We start from the raw sequence: 24,052 nt of genomic DNA on the forward strand, positions 1-24,052 counted from the left end.
GTATGGATCTAGCTGGCAAGGCTAGCAGGTTTTCCACCCCTTCCTTGCAGTTGAAAATGAAATGCCTGATTTTACTAAAAAGCAATATTAAAAGCAAGGAATACGGTGCAATACCTGCACCATGGGTTGCCACTGAACCAGCATATACACCCTCTATGTACCAGTCCCCGGTTCCAGTCTAAGCAAATAACCAAAAGGAAGAAATATTTTGGCCAAGATGAGGCATGCAGTGTGGGGCTCAGACTTTCCCTAGGTCAGAGAGAGCATTCAAAAAAACCTCCTCTCCCCTCATTTAACTACCTACACAAATGTATCTGATACTAAATTAAAATTAATATCAACTCCTGTGCCCAATTCTTTAATGGCTTCCACAGATTTCCAACTACTGGCAATTGGAGAGCTCTTTTCAGTTTCATAATTGAGCTAATTAGAAACACATCAAGGATGTTTAATCTTCATCTCCATATACCTATTTTAATACCAGCAAACACTGCAAATTTGCACCTGGGACAATATCTGCATGTCTTGCTCTTTTTTCTCTTCAAAAGAGAGGTAACAATTGCAGGTACCATTACATCGCATAGACTAGGGACTGCAATCTTATTTTCAGAAAACTCTCGGGAAGATTCGAGACTGTGGGTTTCGCAGGGACTACTGGACACTGCATCTGCAGTCTAGTGAAGTTACTTACTTCACTTGTGAATACCAAGCAAGGTATTTACTTGGTATTTACATTGTGAGACACACAGAAGCTCAGGCACTTAATCGGTAACTGTATAGCATATATGAGGCTGATTGCCTCAGCATTAGCAGACCACTTTATCATTTTTATACGAGCAGAAACTCCTTCTGATGAAGGGAATTTGTTGTAAACCCATTTTTTGCCAAGTAAGAGTATCACACCCAAACCCATACCTACCTGAAACTTCTTCCTCTGAAAGACAACGCATGCATTTTGAAAAAATTTATTTATTTTCACTGCTTTAATCTCTCTACTGTAGTGTTAGCACTTAACAGAAGCATCCACTCTTCTACTGTTCTATTTACAATCCATTGAAATGTATACTCTACAAATACAATACATATTTTCAGAAATGTACGGGAAATACACAATTTTGTAGGGTTTAAAAAAGTTACACTCATCTGTACAGGATTCTCAAATCATCCAAAAAAGTAAAATTTACAAAGCAGTATGCACACAGCTATGTAAAGGCAGGTGCTACAGTGACAAAGCAGCAAACTTGCTAATACAATAAAATACAGAAAATTAAAGTGTTTTGGGGCACCAGATAACACATTTAGTACCGCTGAAGTTGTAAATTTAGTAATACCCATATTTCTAGAAACATGTAACTGCAAACCCAGAGAATGTTCTGAAAAATATTAAACATTATATACACGAGGTAAATGTACCTTGGTCTTTTAAGAGGTAATTTGAGTTTAAAGCAACTGATATGGTGAAGGTTTTTTAAAAAAAAAAACAAAACAAAAACTCACAAAACCAAAACCAAACCAAACCACAAAATGATTAACACCTTGCAATCCTTTCAATGGCACTATATAAACAAGGAACTAACTAAAAGGTGAATTTCATGGCAATCACACTCAGAATGATTACTGGAAAAAAAAAAAATAGCCTCTTTATTTGATACCTTCATGTCCCCATATAATCAATCCCAATGTCTTTACCTGCACACAAAGTCTCTCTTAGGATTGTAAGTGGAACCATTGGAAGGTGACAGTGTGTCATACTTGGAAAGTCAGCTTGAGAAACATCCCAGAATTCCAGCTTTTAAGGTTGGAAGGTCCCTGAAGAATTCCAGCATTCCAAAAATCAACATTTTGGGCTTTTCAGCATCAGACCATTTCCAATGCTCTTTATTTTCCACATCCATATCCACGTGGTCACAAGTCTGTAAACCAAACTGAGGCTTCAATGCTACTAGAATGTCAAATTGATTAAATCCACAAAAGTTAAGTGAATGTATAATGTATGAAATATTTACAATAAACATTTGCATCAGTATTCATCAGAAAATGTTTTGGTATATACTTGAAATGATACAAAATTAATATTCTGAATGCTAAAATATTTTGGTCCCCCTGGATTTCCAAGAGCAAATCTGGTGATATTACAATCTTAATTTAAAAAATACTTATGTATACCTGTGTCCATATATATAAGATATGATCTTACACAGGTAACATTTAAAGTTACATAATATATACAGACACAGCCTTTGTAAAAGGTGTTCAGTTTATATAATGGAAAAGAAGAACAAAGCTTGAAGTTGTGGTGTCAGAACTGAGGATACATACAGCCTTATTCAGAATTTCCCTGTTCTGAATTCCAATATGAATGTGTCCCAAAATAACATTCCTAACATCACACACTGTATCAAGCATCCTAGCTGTGCTTTGTTTTTGCAAGCTTCTATTACAAAATGAAAAATTAGAACAATTTAAGAATAGTTGCTAGTAATTCAGGAGAATGAAGACTACTAGGTGTTTGAGATGACATGTATGTAACAAACCACTGTAGAGTTGACTGAAAAGTCTGCATGCTGTGATGTTGCTCAGCTGCCTTAGATTCTCTTTTAAATGCAATAGAACTATCCTTACATTTTAGGAAACTAACCATTATAGTAATAAAGCTTTGTAGGTGCTAAAATAAGCCCCTAATGAAATTATTTGATGAACTTCATTGGAAGCTCTCTGATGTTACCATCAAGATTACTACAGAGATCTGAAGCACGCCGGTAGCCTGATGATTCTGAAGTACGAACTATACCATTTGTATCTATGGTAAAGATCCAGTTATGCCTATAAAAAACTCTCTTGTGACTATATGCTGAAGAATGAAATGGAAGCAGAGTTAAGGTTGCTGCGTTTGTTGATAACAGGATGGATACTGATGTGCTCTGAAGAGTAGGAACTTAGGTGGCATATTAATTACCACTTTTAAATACTGAAATACTACCAAGTGTTTTGGGTATTAATAAAAGCAAAGGACAACCAGGCTCTTCCTGAAGTGGCAATAAACAAAATTTCCTGTTAACAGCAATTTTTTAAAGAGAAATTAATTTTCCCCATCCCCTCCAGAAGTTGTACATCTGGGCAAAGAAGCAATTCAATTTCTAAAGAAGTTTGCAAAAATCTTGCAATACCCTTAAAATCTTGGGCAAATCTTGACTAAAGCTATGCATAATCTTCTGTGTTCTTATGACAACACAAGCCATCATAAGCTTTGTTCTTGTAACTATGAAGAGAATTGCTGAAATCCTCTGGTATTTGTATCCAAAGACCTGCAGCTCAGCACTTTCTGCAGCTCACCGGTTTCTGTGTATGAGGCACACACAAAATACATGCACATAAAATTTATAAGCAGCTTTGAACTTTCTCATACAAAAGCCCAAATAACTTCTCCCTAATTACAGGTGCACTTAATCCTTGTTTAATTGCAAACACTGTTCTTTGAGCCTTAAGACCCTGCAGAACGGCACAGAAAATATGCTTTTCATATTTGATTTAATGGAGCAAAATCTCCCTTAAGAGCATTTTACTCCTCATGCTACTTTTCTGAAGCAGATAGGTACTTCAAGCATTTTAGAAGTACCATTTGATAAAAAAACAAAAAAACTCCCTTAAATATAATTATGACTCATGACTTGACAATTACGACAGTGAATTAACTATCTTACATTATTTAAAACTCCCACAGTGGTTTAAAGGGTCAGATTTTGGTAAAATTAAAGGTATTCCATGAATTATGTACTCACTTGCTGAAATGAGTGTGAATTAGATCTTAGCTAGGCAAAGGAACAGTTGATCATTAATCTGTTTTTTGAAACCAAAAGTACCTTAGGGTTTGTACGCTCCTACTGTTTTGCATTAAAAGACTCAAAAGCGGCACTTACTGGCATAATACAATCTATTTTGAAGGCAATGCAATGTTCTGAGAAAGTGGAAAAAACCCCCAGTGATCATGTATAAAGTACAGTTGCATAAATTATGTTCCCACAACTGAATGAGGTCAATTTGTAAATCAAAGAGTCCAAACGATGTACTACGTTCATAGCTAGCAAAGTGTACTCCAACAGTACATTCACAATCTGAATCAAAGAACCTTAACAGTGGTTCAGAATAGTCAATGTACCAGCCAGGAATAAAGCTGCTTACAGAGCCATCAATGCACTCTAGAACAAATTAGTGAACCAGTTCAATTTTAAAAGTGACCTCCTGTTTTTAGCACAGTTAACTAGAAGACCAGCTATCAAAATAAAAAATTATAGGTTAATAAAAAGAAAACTAGACTACACAATGTTTTGTAAGTAACCTGGGAAAGAGGTTCATAGTGCACAGAAAGGACCCAACACAACTGTTCAGCACGTCCACAAAAATCCTAGTAAGTGACGTTCCTATGAAGTACTAAAAGGCAGCAATATCCTTCTGTTCCCCCAGTGAGGTAGAACAATTAACCTTCTTAACACGCCACTCTGGTGCAGACATGGATTTTTACAGTATTCTTCGGTAGCGAATCCAGGATTACATCTTTATCCCCTCCTGTTGACTAAGTTGTGATAATGTTTTCTTAATGCGCAAAGCTGTTAGCCTAGCAGCTCCATTGGCATACCAGCATTCCCGCATAATTTTTGCCATTACTCGTAATGCCTGTAAAGGAAAGAGAAGCAATTATATGTACTGCAGTTCCAGCACAGATGAGGTAGCTTCTGTTCTACCTTATCCTCTTCATCTGTTTCTGAAGTCTATTATTACCCATGTATTCATTTCACACGTTACAACCCAGTTCTCTCTTCCATTATATCTTATCAATTTCTCATTCCTATTGTAGCCTACCACAGCTATTCTCTTAAGGTCTGAATCAGAAAGCATTGGTTCTAGCCCTAGATGGGTTCCTACAGTAAGCAATATGAACAAAGCTGGCTGGAAAGAGCTCACTGCTGTGCATACTAATGCCTGTGCAGTGACCACCAGAATAATGAACTCACCCCAGAATCAGGTAAACGCTTCTAGAGAGGCATGGTCAGTAGTCACCACCACATGTACACAGCAGTTCTAAGTCTTTGGCTTACTAGAGCTTCAGCATCCTAATAACAGTGTTCATCTTTCAGTAAGTGCATAAAGTACAAATTCCGAGATGTACAAAGTACTAAGGCCATCACAATTTTGGGTGAAAATTCTTAAACTTTTTTTTTTTTTTTTAAAGAAAAATTCCTATTTTGGCCGGTCTGTAGTATACCTCTTCATTACACAATGACAGGGCAAAAACCCTTGAGTGAGTTCCAAGCAAGCATTTACATGAGGCAACACAGCACTCTTGAAAGAGATAACCAGCCTAGTTACAAACCAACTGGCACAGACCTGATTACCTCATGTATGTTTACTACCCTTGTTGTGGGTTAACCCCAGTAGGCAGTTAAGCCCCACAGAGCCACTCACTCACTCCCCGCCCAGTGGGATGGGAGAGAGAATCACAAGGGCGAAGTGAGAAAACTTGTGGGTTGAGATGAAGACAGTTTGATAGGTAAAGGGGAAAAAACAAGCCAAAACAAATCCTGCCCCTCTGCTCTGCTCTCGTGAGACCTCACTTGGAGTACTGTGTGCAGTTCTGGTGTCCTCAACAGAAAAAAGACAAAGGAACAAGTCCAGAGGAGGGCCACGAGGATGATCAGGGGACTGGAGCACCTCCCGTATGAAGATAAGTTGAGAAAGTTGGGGCTGTTCAGCCTGGAGAAGAGAAGGCTGCGTGGAGACCTCATAGCAGCCTTTCAGTATCTGAAGGGGGCCTACAAGGATGCTGGAGAGGGACTCTTCATTAGGGACTGTAGTGACAGGACAAGGGGTAATGGGTTAAAACTTGAACAGGGGAAGTTTAGACTGGATATAAGGAAGAAGTTCTTTACTGTAAAGGTGGTGAGGCACTGGAATGGGTTTCCCAAGGAAGTTGTGAATGCTCCATCCCTGGCAGTGTTCAAGGCCAGGTTGGACAGAGCCTTGGGTGACACGGTTTAGTGGGAGGTGTCCCTGCCCATGGCAGGGGGATTGGAACTAGATGATCTTAAGGTCCTTTCCAACCTCAACTATTCTATGATTCTATAAACAAATGATACAAACCCAATTGCTTACCACCATCCAACTGAGGCCTAGCCTGTCCATGAGCATGAGCAACCCCTGCAAAACTTCCCCCTCCCTCAGTTGTACTGCTGAGCATGACACTACATGATATGGAATATCTCTCTGACTGATTTGGGTCAGCTGTCCCAGCTGTCTTCCTTCTCAGCATCCTGTCTACCCCCAGCTTACTCAGCAATACGTGCTGGGGGGGGAGTGAATGAGAAATGGAGAAAGCCTTCAAGGTCCATAAACACTGTTCAGCATTACATAAGACACTGGTGTGCTATCTGTTTTGGTCACAAAACTCAACCCCAGGCAGCTGCAGTACAACCCCATCTGCACAATTTATTTGCAGTGATGATTCCTGTATGCTTGAGATTGCCTCAGGAGATGTCAGTTCTGTCCAGAAACTTCCTGATTGGCTAAGCAGCCTTTTTTCCAAACAGATTTGCCTATCCCACATGCCCTTGGTCACCGTGCTTGTAGTAAGCGTGGGTAACGCCCTTTCCAAATCTTCACTTGCGAAGCCAAGCCATCAATATAATTCAGACTAGCTTTAATTTACATTAGTATCACCTATGCTGCACAGGAACAGATTACAGAATGCTCCACACAAGGTTAGCTATTAATGTGCATGAAAATACATTAAATATTAGTGTATAACCAAGGATCAATGACATTCAATAAAGCTACAATGATCAAAATGTAATTAAGGTCTCGAAGCAACCCTTCTCCCTTCAACAACAAGCACAATTTGTAAGCCATTGAAATCAATAAAAGCTTCAGTGTCCATTAAAGCAGCTTTAGCAAGGTTAGTTAATACCTCACAGCTCTGCCATCTGTTTGGAATATTGGGCCTTAACTTCTGCTCACACACAACTTTCCTCATTTCTTCAACAGAAGGGTCTGAAGGAACAAGGTCATAGTACGGCAACTGGTAATCTTCGTGGATTCCTGTAACAGATTGTAAATGGCTTAATTTAGGTAACACTAAATTACATACTCTTCACATTTTACTGTGTTCCTTATCAGTACCCTATCATTTTCTTTTTTTTTGGTTTTCATTTTTAAAAACTACATTACAATGACTAACATTAAAAAAAACCCGACCACCACCTTAACCATACCTTTGGTATGTTCATATTACCCTTGAGGAATTTTCAATTTTTAGATTTATGTATTTGGAAAAGGTGAAAGCTATGCTGAATCTTTCACATGCTATACTGAAGACATGCTCCTTGGAAGTGTATGATTTGTAATAGCATGTTTTATTTTAAATACAGTATGGATGTTACCTGAACACATTATACCTAACACTTACTTGTGGTGTTTGCCCCTTGCTCTCAAGGACATTTAGCTTCACCCTTTTCTCCCATGTATGTAAAGGTTTTAGGGAAAAAAGACCCCACCAAACATAGACAGGGACATTTCATATTTTTTTCAAAAGGTATGGTTCATCAATTTAAAAACAGGTTAAATAAACCCACCATCATCTAAAGGATTAACAGTTAAAAAGTCTGAAAAACACTAGATATTACTACCTTGTACCATTTTTTAGAACAGACTTTACAAAAACTTATTCAGGTTCTGTAAGCTACAATTCCTTAGTATCTCCACTTTTGTAAAGACTGCTACATACCACCAATTGAACATCGCCGAGCTATTTCCCAAAACACTAATCCCATGGCATAGATGTCTGCTCTTTTGAATGACTCAAAATGTTTCATATTTATGGAATCATCTAGAACTTCTGGAGCCATGTACCTATTTGCAATAATGAAACAAAAAAAAAAAACATCAAATAAACAACAGAACATTTAATTTCATAAATACTTACTGTAGAGAAAACTTCAATGCTATTGAGCTGCTCAAAACCAAATGTAAGTATGAGACAAAGGAAAATCTGCTTCATTAATCAAAGACCTCCAATGCAAGAGGGATAAGTAAACTGAGAGAAACAAGCAAAGCAATAGTGGAATAAGGGGAAATAATGACCAAATAGAGCCATAAGCCTGACAAACATGGGATAACAGAGACAATAACAAAGACCCAAAGTCTCAGTTGCTAACTGATGTGCTATTAAAAAACTCCAGGCATAGCTTTAGGGAGGGCCAGCCTGCATGCTGTAACTGCTGATACGTGGGAAGCAAGAGGAACATGAGGACTGTCAATATTCGAGGGAGGCCTGTAGGACAATGCAATGCCTATCAAGGAATGTTCAGGAGAAGGGTAACTGAGAGGAACAAAAGTGAGCAAAAGACAGTAAGGTTTATGCAAGGAGCCACCTGCATAAACACTTGCCAGTAACTATGCTTGTTTGACCAAGACCTCCAAAGGCTTGCAGCAGTGTATCTTATCTTCTGACTAAATCTTAACTATCTTTTTATGCAATCTCACTCTCAACCCCATGTGCACGTGTGCTTTAAGGACTACATGCCAGCAACTGGAGCCAGGCATGAGGGAGTTCAGGGGTAGCAACTGGAGTCAGACAAGGGATTAAGTTGCCCTTGGGCCTGGTGTGCCAGCAACTGGAAGGGAACTGCAGATCCTGCAAGCAAGTGTCCGAAGGTCTTAGAACTATGTATCTGGAGCTGCTGTGGGGGTACCAGCAACTGCAATCAGACAGTGCGTGAAGATACCTCTGGTGCCAGCAACTGGAGCAAATGAGGGTCTCTGCTTCAGCCACTGAAGTAGGACCATGTGTCACAGGCTTCACAGTCACCAGCTTAAAGATAACCGCTACACGGAAGAACTAAGATGACAGAAGCAGAGTAAGAAGCTCTCAACAGCAGCAACTGGAGTGGGAATAACAGGTCATAAGATCTATATGCCAGCTGCTGGGGTGTACCTCCCCCAAACCTGGCATGCATGGCAGGTGTCCATATGTGTCATTCACTAGCTAATTTCAAGCTAGTCTAGCCAGCAAAGAGCTGACCCACGCAGGGATAGTATTCGAGGGAATACCACGCAAGTATACACTGGTATTAAAGGGAAACCATGCATATAGGTGTGCATACAGGTATATGCATCTGTTTGCTACTGTGCATTAACCTAGCCCAGCTGGTTAGTAGGAGACATGCAGAGCACAGAAGAGGGCATTAGACAGACCAAAGGTTGCATTCACATGGGAGGAATTCATAAGCATACATGGGCTTGTCAGGCTACAGGAGGGAGTTTGCCTTTTAACTAATGAAGTTCAATCCTCACCAGCTGAAGGAAGAAGACTTGGCTGTTAACACTTATATTTTATACAAGTTCTGACAGTGTTTTATGTGGGTGTTGAAGACAGCACATGGTATATAGCAATCTGTGTAACCAGCCCTGTCAGTATTGTATGTGTCTGTATATGCGTAGCCTCACTACTGGTTGAAGCCCAAGAAAGAAAGCAGCAGCTATATCCATGGACCTGGAATGGACAGAGCCCAGCCCTTAGGACACACCAGGCTGGCAGAAGCCAGGCAGAGGGAAGCCCGAGCTCCTGGAATCTGCTACCATACAGCAGCCACTTACAACATCCCCTAGCAAGACCACAGAGGGAACAGACATGAAGAGCTGATTAAAAAAGCAGCACTGATAAGGATCCCTTGGGAACAAAGGCTCCCTGCCATTACAGTAACTGATTATTCCATTATAAATCACAAAGATTTTTTCTTTTTTTTTTTTAATAGAATACCTTATCAGCATTTCCTGCAACAGAAAAATCTGTGACAGACTTTCCTGGTTTCAGTAGACTTTCAACTGAGAAAGAAAGACTGAAAACGGGTCGTGGCATTGTTACCTTGTTTAGTGACTAAGCCCAATGTGGGAACATCAAGCAAAATGTCAGTGTGGACTGCATTGTGAAAGTTAGCAGCATCCTCACTGGCTGCTAGAAGGAACGAATGGTATTTGCTGCAGTCAACATCAGCTGTAGTTCTGCTTTCTCAATGTGGTATAGCTCTGGCTACTAAATCCAATATGTAATGTTTAACAGAGTTCAGTCTTGTCAATCTCACGCTGCCATACTAATGAAGCAGGGAGAACCACCACCAGGGCTTTGGAAAGCACAGATAACTGGTAAAAAAGCAACACACATAGATTACTGGAATGGAATACAATGTCAGGTGATAGCTGAGCCTTGAATAGCCACAGAAGCCTATGCAGAGTTTCATTTTATCAACATAATACCAGGGTTTTCTTTCCATAGGGAGTGAGGCAGAACACAAGACACAGTACTTAAATTTCACGACTATGAGACCTTCAACAACACTCAGCACTACTGTCTTACAGAAGTGCCATACATTCAAGGAAGCATGGGCTATAAACAAAAGAGCAAAAATGTACCCAGTAGTTGTATTTGTTCTGGACTATCCAGAACTTCAACAAGGGCTGCTGTCACGAGAGTTTTCCTAAGCACTGTACAGACACAGAAATTCCCCACAACCGATAAACACAGCACAAGCAGAGGACAACTGTTTAAAGAGGAACATAAGGTTTACTTTGACAGTATTAATTGAATGGAAGCAGAATTCTAAGTTAAGTTTATATATGTCACAATCTTTAACATAATCAAGACTCAAATTATTCTGGGCCACCTGTATCAAAAGCTTTTTAATCAAGAATGCAAGACTGTGATGAGCGTTTTAATGCTCTCCAAAGATTTTGCATTATTGGATAATCTTAATGCACTTGACAGTATAGTGATCAGCTTTGGGTTTAGAAGGAAGAGTATTTGAGCTGTCTTAAGATCACATGGGGATGTGAAGTGTAATAAAGGTGGAAAGCCACCAAACCAAAACCCCCAACCACGCTGCGAGACTATCAGCCAAAATCACTGATACAAGCAGTAAAGGAGATAGTATCAGTTTCTGTATATTGGCCTAAGGACATAGGTTTTCACAGGAAATACTGAAAGAGGCTCCATGTGTCAATGGAGCTGAATTCATACCCTCAAAAGAAAATAAACCCCCCCCACCTTTTCCAAAAGTGACTTTGACTGAATTTATTGGCAAATTGACCTCTTACCATGATCTTCCATCAATGCATTTAGATTGGCTTTGGTGTCCATAACATAGAATGGTAAATGACTGATCAAAAAGTCTGAGAGATTATTGCTGGAACAAGAGAGGCGAAAGGCAAGTAGGTCATCTAGTGCAGTCAGCAGACTAGCCATTTAACGGCTATCAGACAAAAGAGAGAGAAACATACATCTCCTTTACAGTTTATATATCAGAAATGCACTGCTTGTCAGAAACAGTATTTTGGGTTCTGGAGAGAATTACTCTACACAGACCATAACTAGGTCTCCAATTCAATACCCTTCTGAACTAGGTCTGCAATTCAATACCCTCCAAGACTGACAGGCAAAGTCTACAAAGAAGTTTAAAAATGCTGAGCATGGGTCACATTTGGCACTTTGGGTGCCTACTAACCTCCCCGCCTCTTTTAGTCTGAAAACTCTGTATTAGTTGCCTAAACTTCTTGCACATATAGGGCTGGTGTCATCAAACAGGAAGCATACACAACAAGTTGAGTATGACATTTCCATCTTCTGAACAAGCATAACTAGGATTCTGTTCATATTTGGCTTGGATAAACTACAGAAAAGCCCCCATGTTAAAGTGGAATTTGAGCCTTAGGGAGTAAGAGAGGAATTATATTTTCTTCTCAGTTTAAAGCTCATATTCTCTGCTTTATACTGCAGGCTGAGCTGTGAAAGCACACAGTTCACACCCTCTGGGATAAAGCTAAGCCTCTGAACAGAAAAGAAATAAAGATTCATTCAGAAGGAAGGATCATCAGTCTGACTCAGCACCTACATCACACAAACAAGAATGAGTCTTGCTTGCTTTCTAGGCCATACATCCTTACAACAGACAATCATAAGAAAAATATAAACTTAGCCAAATCTCCCTGAACCTGCACACAGAGCGTCCATGTGCAGAAAAGGTACCAGCAGCAGTAATCAATGGGAGTTAAGGTAAGATCTGAACTGTATTATGAAAAATTAGCCACAGGTGCAGCATTACTTACCAAGAACGCACAGGAGGGAGGAAGAGGAGACCAAGACTTTTATGAGAATGAACAGTTTTCAGAAAGGTAGAAGTGACTAATGTCTTCGAAGTGGGAAATGAACTTGGTCTTGCTGCTGCCCACTGCAGCAAGCAAGAGTTACTACAGCATTACCATTGCAAAGAAGCATAAGGCAGCTGCATCTTCATTCAGATACAGATTTAATAGCGCCTACACAAGAATAGAGCTTGTAAGTGGGATTTACAGACACAGCTGAAAGGACGCTTCCTCCAAAGACTAAAGAAAGTAACAGATTTGCACTTTTTTTTTTTCGCATGTAGGTATAGTAAAAAATGCCGTGACATGAAATGCACCCTGCACACAGGTAAGTCTGCAATGACAAATCCCAAAGCAGTCTGCTGTTTTACTACTAATGATTCCTGGAGACTTTGAGAAGGAATAACACCCAGTACTTTGTAACCCAGTAGCATTTCAAAAGTAAATCTCATCTGGCCGTTTGTGTGGTATTTCTAAAGTTGGCAAAGGACTAGTACAGAAGAGCTTTAGAATAAAGTAATGTCAGCAATATAATTGTCAGTAAATTTTCAGTATATGTTCTAAAAACTTTTGTTCACTGGGCCTTAAAAAAGAAGTTTGTTTTTTTCTTCCAAAAAGACAGTGCTACAGGTACATCCCAGTTCATCCTTTATGCTCATCCCTAAAGTCCCCTTGCAGTACCACTAAAGAGATACATAACTGAAAACCTGCTAGGGCATATGCTGAAGTTAATCACATACAGCCCTGAACCACTTGGGCTTCCACACATTTCTCAGTGATAGGCATACAAACTTTAGTATGGCATAGTACTGGACCTATAGGCATGAAAAGGACAAAATGTTGTCTGTATCACATAACTCTGTTGCTGTGGTTCACTGTTAGTGCTGTTATCTCCGTATGCTGTATAGCTGCACAGATTGCTAAAGAAAATTAATCTTCTCTTCAGAACATCTTCCAATTATTATTCTCTGAAGGTTCAGCAATGCTAAATTACAGCCAATAACAAACTGCACTAGTGTCAATGGAGTTAAAAACTCCAAGTTCTTTTGAGGACAAAAAACCAGATCTGTATTTCTAAATTCAGAAGTACACTTAGGAAAGGTAGTATACTGACTCATGTACTGATAATTCTACTTATGTATTAGATAACAAAGATGAATGCTGTTTTACATTCTCATATTTCTCTCAAAAATACGATCCTATGATAGCCCGTATCCAAGACTGTACCTTGTATGATCTACCACACAGGCTTCACACTGAAAAAAAATCCAGCTTTTAACTTTCACTGTCAATATCCTGTTTTACACTCCAGATTGAGCTGCAATCATTTCCGTGCAACACAAGGCACAAAGAATAAAGATACAGCAGTGAAATTTCAAGACTGTCACTCATAGTCTACTAAGTGTTTTAGGATATACTTGCACTCTACAATATTTTGAAAATTTTCTGTATTTTACACATACTAGTAGAAGATGCCAAGATTCAATATGCTTTTTAAGCACCTACTGTCTAACTGAAAACCAGCTGGCAAAGAAGTGCCTAGGAACTCTACCTGCCATTGTTTACATTTTCCTGCTGCTTGTGTTTGTACACATGTAAATCTTTTATACGGGGCAAGAAAATCCAAAGCATTTTACTGTAAATATCACCTGACACATCACATTAATGATTTTACCTTTTTGTTCCCACTCTGTGGTTTGGGGCAATATCAATTGTGTCTGTAGCTGAATCGTGCCTAACTGCCAATCCTAGGTCTGCAATGCAGCATGTTCCATTCTTTTTTACCAATATATTTTTTGATTTCAAATCTCTATGAGCAATCGCTGGTTTGCCTGTAAGGAAACAAAACGAAAACCAAAACAGAAATAACACATCTGTAAAAAAATAACTGCTACTGTTCTAAAATGGGTGCAGATTTTGTTTTATGTTACAGAATTCCTTCCAGTTCTGCTGCTTCATGTACATTAAGTTAACTCCTGAAACCATTCACTGTGGACTGGCTGCCTGTCCAGAAAAGTACCTTAAATGCCTGCCATATTACGCCACTCTACTGCTCCTATTCCTCTTCTTGCAAGTACTTACTGTGTACGCAATAATACTTGCCACAGAAAAGTTTCTAATGTCTTTGGAAACAGACACACAGTGCTGTCTCAAATCAAAGAAGATTCTAAAGGCACCATTACCTACTGCCTTTTAATAGGCATTTTGTAGGAAGGACTGTCACATCACAAAACCTGGATACACCACAGAAAGATAAAAAAAAAATCCAAATTAAGAAGTTCTATTCATTCAGATATTATGACAGGCCCCAAACAGACATTTTTCAATTCCCTCAGCTCCACAAGGGATTAACCTGAGTACCTGCACTGAGTTTAGCTGTCTTATCATCACATAAGTAGCTGTGTGCAAAGCAACTACAGGTTGAGAATGTTCTAATTAAAGAAAAGAATTATAGTAGAAAGAGCATGTATAATTTCTTAAAAAATCCAATACTACGCACATGACAGGCTGAATAGTTGTAAGATTACCTTGTGTGCCAACAATTTCCATGTGAAGATGAGCAAGACCACTAGCAGTGGACAAAGCTAATTTTATCATTCCTTCCACTGTTACTGTATACCTGTTCAGGTAATCAAAGAGTGATCCATGCTCATGATAGTCAGACACCAACCACAGCTGAGTCCATGTACCATTGTCTGCAAAACAACACTGGCATGAATACCACACATACACACACAAAACGACAAGCAAACCATATACGCCACTTTAATACAACGCTTATGAAATACAAATTATGATTTGCAAGTAGCTTCAGCCAATTAGACTCTAAAACCTTTACTTCTATCCCTGTAACATTTAAATGCCCATATAAGGGCTGGGACTACCATGCAAGATTTTCCAAATAGCTTACTGAGTATTATTTTATTTAGGCTAAAACACAGATCATAGAAATCTGATGTCACTGTGATTCTGAAGAGAACTATTTTGTAGCATTAGCCAGGCCCTGCCCGCCCATAACTTTTCTGCTTGGGGGGAACAGTGCTGAATGCATGATGTGAAATTAACCCTGTCACTGTTGGTCTAGTACAATATTGTCCAGACTACACATAACTACGAAGAACAAGACAGGCCATAATATATATGCAGATATCCCAAGAAACACAAATGACAGGTAAGAACTAAATTGTTCATTATTAAACTAGTGGACACAAAATACCTTGAAGTTTAAGCCACAGAGAGACTTTCCTGACTATTAAAGGAACAGTCAATCAGGATGGGGTAAAAGTTTGGTGGGGTTTTTTTGGTTTTTTTTGGTTTTTTTGTTACCTAAGAATTAGAAATATACCCAGAAAAAAACAATCCTGTCACAGTTCTTCCCTATTGTATGTCTTACTTGTGGCCCTTCAACCAGATTTTAAGAGGGACAGTGTTACATCCAAGCTTACATGAATAGTATTACTTACAGACAAGATGAAATGAAGTAATAAATATGGTGTCCAGCTATTAGGTGAGACATACTACATTTTCTTTACCTTGCTATATCTGAAAAGCTACGCATTTGTTCAGCTATCTAAGAACACATTCTGATGAACTTACGTCTTCTTATACTGTTGACAGCAGTTAATTATTACCAAGTAATAATTAACCTGACCCTGAGTATTTTTGGCTGCACAGTAAACAGCATCTGCCATGAAGCTTTCAATTACAGGATATGCATTATCAAGTAATAAAAAGTAATTACATTAAGTAGTAATTACATACAGTAGCACAGCCTTCCATAACAAGATAACCTAATTTAATTCATATACACACCCTGATCAAGAATCTCAAGCAATTTCAGAACATTCAAGAACATTACATATGTTCTTGGAAACCTATTTAATTTCTGTAACGAGATTAATTAAGGTTATTTCATTTATTTGCATGAAACATGAAAGCATTTTAGATTATCAAAATCACTCAGAAGTAACAGGTTTTTCTTTTGCAGTTCTAACAAAATTTGAAATTATGAGTAAAGAAGCTTTCAGATTTGGTAGAAGACTGGTTAGTTTCAGAGAAACATTAGTGCACTTGAAGCAACATTCATCTTAGACAAGCTGCCTCTTGAAGAAAGGGATTTATAACAAATGCTCTATAAAATATATAATCGTGTTTGAATTAAAATTGAATGGACTGAATTTACTTAAGACACTTTTTTCACATTGGTATTAGCAAAACAAAAATTAGGACTTGGCATATCATATGCTTGTTTTCAAACCGAATACTAGGTTTTAAGATGTAATAGTATTGCTTGGTACAAGAGTTTCGAACCACAGACTTATGTTCCAACTTGAATTTTCAAAAGAAGTTATGAAAACTGCCTAATTGTATGTGCTCTCCAGTGTCATATAGTAAAAAGTGTTTCAAAGCAGACAGTGAGATACAATAGCCTTTTTTAGCATGCAGATAAAGTAAAAAGAAAAATACCAACCAAAAACCAAAGGAAAAGGATTGAAAAGATCAGACAGAGATAGGATCTATAACTAGAAAACTCTTAGAAATGAGGTACTCAAGGAGATGTCAGGGAAAATACTTTTGTCTGTGGCTGAAAGAGGGCTGATATTTTGTCAGTGAACAGTTTGACTATCTCAATGTGATAGTCATATGATTAAATTAATGAAAAGTGCTTGAGCTGTGTAGATTAGCAAGATCTTCCAGGCAAACTGCTAAGGCTAAACCAGAGCTTTAGAAAGAGTAAATATCTCAAATATTACTTTTCTCAAGATAAAGGAATTCTGCTCATTTCTCCAAAGCATACTGCCTGATATTATTCTTGGGGATCTACTTATCACATAAGGTAGTCTGAACAAAACTTTCAGTTAGTCAAGTGCAGCTTTCAATTAAGGAGAATGTATGGAGAGGCTTAAGTATTTTAGTGCACAAAATTATCTGAAAGTGTGCAGTATAAGACTTCACCTTACTTGCAACATGACTACAGACAGGTATGATTACAGACAACTAATCAAGGGAAGCCTTTAGTACTGTAAACAGAGGTTGCTGCCTGCTGCCACTCCTCTTCTGCTAGTAGAATATTGCAGATAATTGTAAAGTGTATCGGGGACTACTTAAGTATCTAGGTTAAAAAGAACAAAACAAAAAACCCACCCAAAACCCAGACTATCTTCTTAGATGTTTCAAAACAAGGCAACACATGGTCCAGGAAGTAATTTCCATGACCCAGCAGTATTTGAAAGTTAGTATACACTCTTGGATAAGTAAAGAGCTAACCAGAACACAAACATGCTAGCCAGACAGAACACAACTGCAGTTAAAATAATTTACTGATTTCCAGCAGCACCTACCCCAGTGAATTTTGGGATGGGAAAGCAGACAGGACCAGCACCTGTAGCCTTATATGGTATATGAATACCATATAATCAAGCGGAGGTAGAGAATGAGATGCGAGAATGTGCCATTAAGGCACATGGAAAGACTGAACAGTGTAGCATAACAAGGAGTCAAGACAGCAGTTTAGTCACAAGCTTTGACTCCACCATCTGAGCTGAACACCACCAATTTAGCTAATCTACCTGCACTTGTAAACACTTTCTAATCTTATACATGCACCTTTCTACTTGAAGGAACCCCCACAATTTTACAACTACAATGGCCAGCGAGATGTCCCCCAGCAGCTGTGAAAAATAAGCAGTTGTGTGAAGAGGAGAGACCTAATTAATGCCTTTGCTGGTAGAAAGATTTGCAGCATTAACACTGGCCCAAACTTACAGCACAAGCTACGTGCCAGGAGGCAAGAGTCCTAAGCATTCATGATGGATACATGAGAACCTGCTCCTGAGAATTCTACATGTATCACCAAAGCCTTCAGCAAGCACTGAGTTGGGATTGCGAAAGTAACCATTTTACTGCTCCATCTCTGTAGTTAACTTTGCAAAGTCTCAGGTGAGATTCTTAGTCTCATGACTTTGTGCATTCCAGCTAGGCTGTAGTAACTCCTGAATGCATTCAACAGTACACCTTATGGAGAAATCAGAAGGCGCATCAAAAGAAGAGTGACCAGCAGGTCGAAGGAGGTGATCCTGCCCCTCTACTCTGCTCTCGTGAGACCCCACTTCGAGTACTGTGTACAGTTCTGGTGTCCTCAACAGAAAAAGGATATGAAACTGTTTGAACAAGCCCAAAGGAGGGCCATGAGGATGATCAGGGGGCTGGAGCACCTCCTATATGAAGACAGGCTGAGAAAGTTGGAGCTGCTCAACCTAGCGAAGAGAAGGCTGCACGGAGACCTCATAGCAGCCTTTCAGTATCTGAAAGGGGCCTGTAAGGATGCTGGGGAAGGACTCTTCATTAGGGACTGTAGTGACAGGACAAGAGTTAACAGGTTAAAACTTAAACAGGGGAAGTTTATATTGGATATAAGGAAGAAGTTCTTTACTGTAAAGGTGGTGAGGCACTGGAATGGGTTTCCCAGGGAAGTTGTGAATGCTCCATCCCTGGCAGTGTTCAAGGCAGGGTTGGACAGAGTCTTGGGTGACATGGTTTAGTGGGAGGTGTCCCTGCCCATGGCAGGGAGGTTGAAACTAGATGATTTTAAGGTCCTTTCCAACCCTAACTATTCTATGATTCCATGAAATGGATGCAAATCCATTAAAGCTATTATTGCTGTGAACTAATACTTCATCTTGCCCCTGGCACCTAATAAGCATTTAGCAGTTAGAACCAGCATCTATAGTAGAAGAAAATAGGTGGGTTTTAAGCCAGTGGTCTCTAAAGACATACTGTGGTACACTTGCTCCTTTCAGAGTATCATGACAGTGCACACCTGACAAACTCGAAGAACTACTTCCATAATGGTCCCTCTCCACTATGTTCTCCAATTTAATGGGATACAGGTGGCCTAAAGTATTCTAACAAGAGCTGAAGTATTAACTTCAATATTCAGGACTTCCAAATGCTTAACCTAGAGAGAGAATGGTGTGTATATCTTTCCTCACTGAGAGGATGCAGGTGGTTATACTCAGAATTCTTCATCAGTGGGTTAAAAATAATAATCCAGCTTTCCACATCTGTTCAGAGAGCAATGCTGTTAGAAAATATAGCCAAGAACAGCAGCATTTTCAAAACATGTCTTTACTCATTTCTCAATTACCAATTAATTCTCAAGAAAACGGGAGTCTTGCCATAACCCCTAAAGTCTCAAATAATGGCATGACCTATCAACTAAGGATTTTTTCTTTGTGTGTACAGCATATCAACAACAGAATCAAGGAATAATGTTATATCAAACTATATTATATCACAAGGAACCTAAAGATGACTAAGCCAAATGGAATTTCTTCCTATTGCATCTGAAACCTGCACCAGCACTCAAGAAATTATTTTAGGAACCTACTTATTCTGGAAATCTTCCTTGTAACTCTTCCACACAGTAGTCAAATATATTTTTTAGACAAACTATCTACGGGTTTGGGGCAAAATGGGAGCCTGGTATGCTTAACCACAGAGAGATTTTGTTAAAAGTCATAGCTAAGGTATTGCAATATATCCTTTAAGCTTTTCAGTGAGACATAGTATCTAAGGCTTCTGCAGAGGTGGATTTCCATTTATGTCTTTAATGCAACTGCTCTATTAATTTTAAACCCAGGCTGAAGAAACTCCAATAGGTCCATCAGAAAAATTCAAGCTCTCACAGGTGCTAGTAATATCCAATCCAACCTTAGGCATGAAAGTAAGATAGTTTCTAATGGTAAGCATAATAAATTGCAGGAAAACATTGCCTGGCATGCTACAGATCTGCAAGCTGTTGGAGATTTGGTAGGAGCTAGCCCTTTCCTGGAGAAGGGAAGTGTTACACACAACCTCTTTGGTTCTGTTCCAATTCTAGAGATCTGTAGAGATGTAGAAACTTGACATTAATCTACTGATAATTAAAAATAACTCTATTTCTGTGTGTATTTCAACTACGCTAAACTATTTAGGAATTTCCCACAAAACTGAGAGCCCTTTTAGAAGCCAAGGATGTCTGTGGATTCTTGACTTCCCCCTAGCATGACAGAATTTTCTGTCAGTGCTTTCTCTGCAAAAAAAGTCAAAAGCCACTTATGGTGAAACATGTAATTTCAGATTAAAACAACTGAATGAAACAGTATAACATTTTAGCTCCTCTTAATGTAAGAAATTCAAAACTTCTGTTGGTTTTGACAAATTCTTGTGTCTAAAACTGGACAGCAGGAAAACCCAGGAAACTCATCTGACTGAAACTTCAACAAATCAAGTTAAAAAAAAAAATAAAAATGTTTAAACTGCTCCTCTTAGTGGATGCTTAAAAGCTTATAAGGAGAGCTTCAGGAAACAGGTATAATTTTTCATACTAGGAACAAACCAGTAATTCCCCTTTTCCAAATTCTCTTCTAGCTGGAGTTCTTATTTAATAACTTCTCACATCTCAGCCTTAAAACAAATTCTCTAACTCCTATTTTCTATTAGGACAACAGGATTAGACATCACCTCTTTCGGTCCCACAAATCTATCTTATTAGGCTATAAGGGAAGTACAGGTACATGTATTCAGCAGATGTGTGTGCTGACAGGACAAGGCATTTCCTTTTTGGTACCAATCTTAGCCAGTAGTTTAACCTGCTTGCAGAAATCATATTAAATATGCAATAAAAGTTAAAAATTAAACAAAGCATGTTTTCCAGAAAAAGGAAAATTTATTTTTTTCCTTCATAAAGGCTATGAGAAGCCTGTCAAAACCTGAAATCTCTAGTAACAAGATTTTTTTTTTCTACTCTAATTGGACCCTCACAACTTTATTTTCCGCCCCATTTACCATCTATTCTGAATACACGATCAGCAAAATGAATTCATAGTATCACTAACCTTTGTTGTCTGCAGCTATAAATCCAAGAATGTTTTCATGCCTTAGCATAACTGTTTGATAAATTTCTGCTTCGCGAAACCATGAGCGTTCCTCTCTTGAAGAGAAGATCTTCACAGCAACTTCTTCTCCTCTCCACTTCCCTCGCCAGACTTCTCCGAAACGACCCTTACCAATGCTTTCTTGAAGTACTATAGTTCTTGCAATTGTTCTTTGCACAAGTAAAGGTAAACCTAAAAAGAAGATTTAACATTAAAAAGCATTCTAACAAAATAAACACTTACGGTAAGTATTAAATGTAAGATCCAGCCATAACATATTTCTCTTAGAAGGTACATAAACTCTCTTAAGATTTTAAGAGCTTCTTGTGAACTGCTAACTAGTATGATGCTGCCTTCAACCTTAAAGGCCAGCAAAACAAGATGTTATACTACAAACTGCCTCTACAGAAGAAGATACAAACTTCCTTTCAGTTCAGAATTTTGATGGTTTAATTCAAACCATGAAGCAACTGGGATCAGGATTGAGGTTTAGGGGTTTGGGTTTTTTTAACTGGGGGGGGGGGGGGGGGGGGGGGGTAGGGCAGGAGGGCAATTGGATCTGCCCATAACTCGCAGTTCAAGAGCACTTCTAAGTTAAAATTAAACCATGCTTATCAGAAATACTGTCAAAAGTTTACGCTCATGCCCAAGTACACCAGCAGCCTGTCAGCACTCTCAAGCCAGCGTAAAATAGGAAAACATTCTTGTAACACAAGCTTCCCATTTCACAGGCCATTCTTGTAAACCTCACTGTAATTATACTTGAGAAAAATACTTACATTCATGAAGGTTGTATAGCTTTGGAATATCTACATGCTTCCAACTCACAGCACCTCATACCATGCTTCAGTAAGTTTATACAAGAAACAAGGAGCACTGGCATCCCCCAACCATAGCTGGTTTATTTTAAACCCTTCCTGTTGTAACTGCAAAGCTTATCACACGAATCTGTGGTGATACTAAGCTGCAGGATGAATGCAGCCAGGTTATCTGCTCACAATAAGCTCTTTTGGTATAGGATTATTTCACTTAAATAAAACACTTTACAAAGTAATCTATTACTCCATAATCACTGTTACAATAGCTGATAGAAGAACATCTGCATATGCTATAGAAAATAAATACCAACTAATAGCTCAAATAACTACTTTGAGTCCATCTCGGGTCATTCTTTGCTAGTAACAGCACTGAAAGGACATCTGATCTGGTAAGCAGCATTGCCATGCTTGTATCTCAGTCTGAGGAGTGCAACCTAAAACACAGCAGTGTACAGAGCAATTCTTCAAGACTTACAGACCTACAGGAATTTTCTGTATGACCTGTACTGACAACATAACTACATGAAATAAGGGGAAAAAATGGACACCATGCCAGTGATTAATTATTGTCAGGTGCTGTGATAATTCCTACTGAGAAAGTTAATTTTTTTTGCTGTAACAGCCTCAGGTTCACGGTACTGTGTGCCCAAACTGTAAAGGCTCATCTGTGAAGCCTAACTTGCATTCCTTATAGACAAACTCTTGAAATGTAGAAAAAGCCAGGCTAGAAAAACCATGGGACCAAACCAAACCCTAAAAATGTATAATTTGACTTTGTTGGCCAGAGAAAGCTTTCTGCTTAGTACTTATGTGCTATGGCAAATTCCACTGAGAAATGGTAAAAACAAGCCTATTTCCTACAAGTGAAATGGGCAAGATGCCTAATATTTGTTCTACGGCTGTTTCAGTAAACTGTACATTTTGAGTTTCAAATGTATTTTTTCAGAGTTGCTGTGCCATTTACAGACATGCCTTCTTGCTTAAAAAAGATGTCAAAGGGGTATCAGTGAACCTCTAAACAGATAGCTACTAAGCTCTAAACCTTCCAGACATGAAGCACTTCAACTTCACATTACAAGTGCCCAAACATCACATTAACATGTCACAGTACAACAAACTCCCTGCTAACTGATCTACCCACTGTGCTCCTATAGTTACTTTTGCAGTATTTACAAGATTCAACTCGCCTCTCTTTTTTGCAACTGTGCTTTCTCCTACTACTGCTGCTGAACAAAATTGTAAGACTGCAATCCATATTTATCTTACATCCATAAGAATTCCTTACAGACTTTGTTGTAACTGAGCAGTCTCTTCATTTTGCTATAGAGGAAACACAGCCCTGTATCACCAAGAACTTGAGCAACTGCTTTACTGCAAACCAGACTGCCTGAAAAGGAGCTAACTGGCAATAGCTACAACACCAGCCTTTGACATACACATTGGGCACAACCGTACTGCAAGCTCTTGAAGTACCGCTTCTTTTAACTGTGCATGAAGATGATGGTCAGTTTGCTAGTCAAGACCCTGTTAAATTCAACAGCAGCTCAGAACATTTAGCACCTTTTCTTCAGCCATAGTCACCCAATTTATCCCTGAAACCTTTATCATCATCTTCATACATCATAACAAAGTACCCTCAATCAAACCTTCTGACAGTTTAACAGTTGTCATTTGTAAGTTGGAAAGTAACAGCTGACCATCCCAATCTATCTATATAGTATGTAGTTGATACTTAAAGAGATTTCCATCATGATCTGAAAATTGTTCTCAGCTCCAAAAGACTTCGAAATCCTTCTCTTAAAAGCTGTAGGTTCAGCAGAAGAATGCATTTCTGGTGTTTCATCAATTCCTTTCATCAAGCCTCTAGCTCTTTCAGGTCTTGATTGTCATGAAACAACAAGGCAATACTAACACAAGTCAAGACTGAATAACAGCTTACTATCCATCATTGCAGAAAATGAATCCTACTTCCCTTTTGAGTAGGAACCTCATTTTTAGAGTTTTGTTCAGTTCTATTTTATATGCTTTTCTTCAACAATACCACAAACCAAAACTGGCAGAATCCTTTTTATTTGACTTCAATCCCTTCTGGTCCCTCAGCATGAATTTTAAAGTAGAACATCTACTTTAGGT

The 24,052-nt window shown here is 38.7% G+C and overlaps 1 protein-coding gene across 1 annotated transcript in view; it reads right to left on the reverse strand.

Moving 5' to 3' along the window:
- Positions 1-1,478: 1,478 nt before the first annotated feature.
- Positions 1,479-24,052, reverse strand: part of TGFBR1 (transforming growth factor beta receptor 1) — a 37,785-nt gene continuing 15,211 nt past the window's right edge. Inside the window, exons 4-9 of the mRNA XM_061449621.1 lie at positions 21,063-21,293; positions 14,712-14,879; positions 13,859-14,015; positions 7,775-7,899; positions 6,959-7,089; positions 1,479-4,671 (exon numbers count right to left, since the gene is read on the reverse strand). Of these exons, the coding sequence (XP_061305605.1) occupies positions 4,546-4,671; positions 6,959-7,089; positions 7,775-7,899; positions 13,859-14,015; positions 14,712-14,879; positions 21,063-21,293 (938 nt within the window). The 3' untranslated portion in view covers positions 1,479-4,545. The remainder of the gene's footprint in view (positions 4,672-6,958; positions 7,090-7,774; positions 7,900-13,858; positions 14,016-14,711; positions 14,880-21,062; positions 21,294-24,052) is intronic.

Source organism: Pezoporus flaviventris, unplaced genomic scaffold, assembly GCF_033815535.1.
Source record: "Pezoporus flaviventris isolate CSIRO_AGI_PZ_B2104156 unplaced genomic scaffold, CSIRO_AGI_Pfla_v1 ptg000007l, whole genome shotgun sequence".
NCBI lineage: Eukaryota > Metazoa > Chordata > Aves > Psittaciformes > Psittacidae > Pezoporus > Pezoporus flaviventris.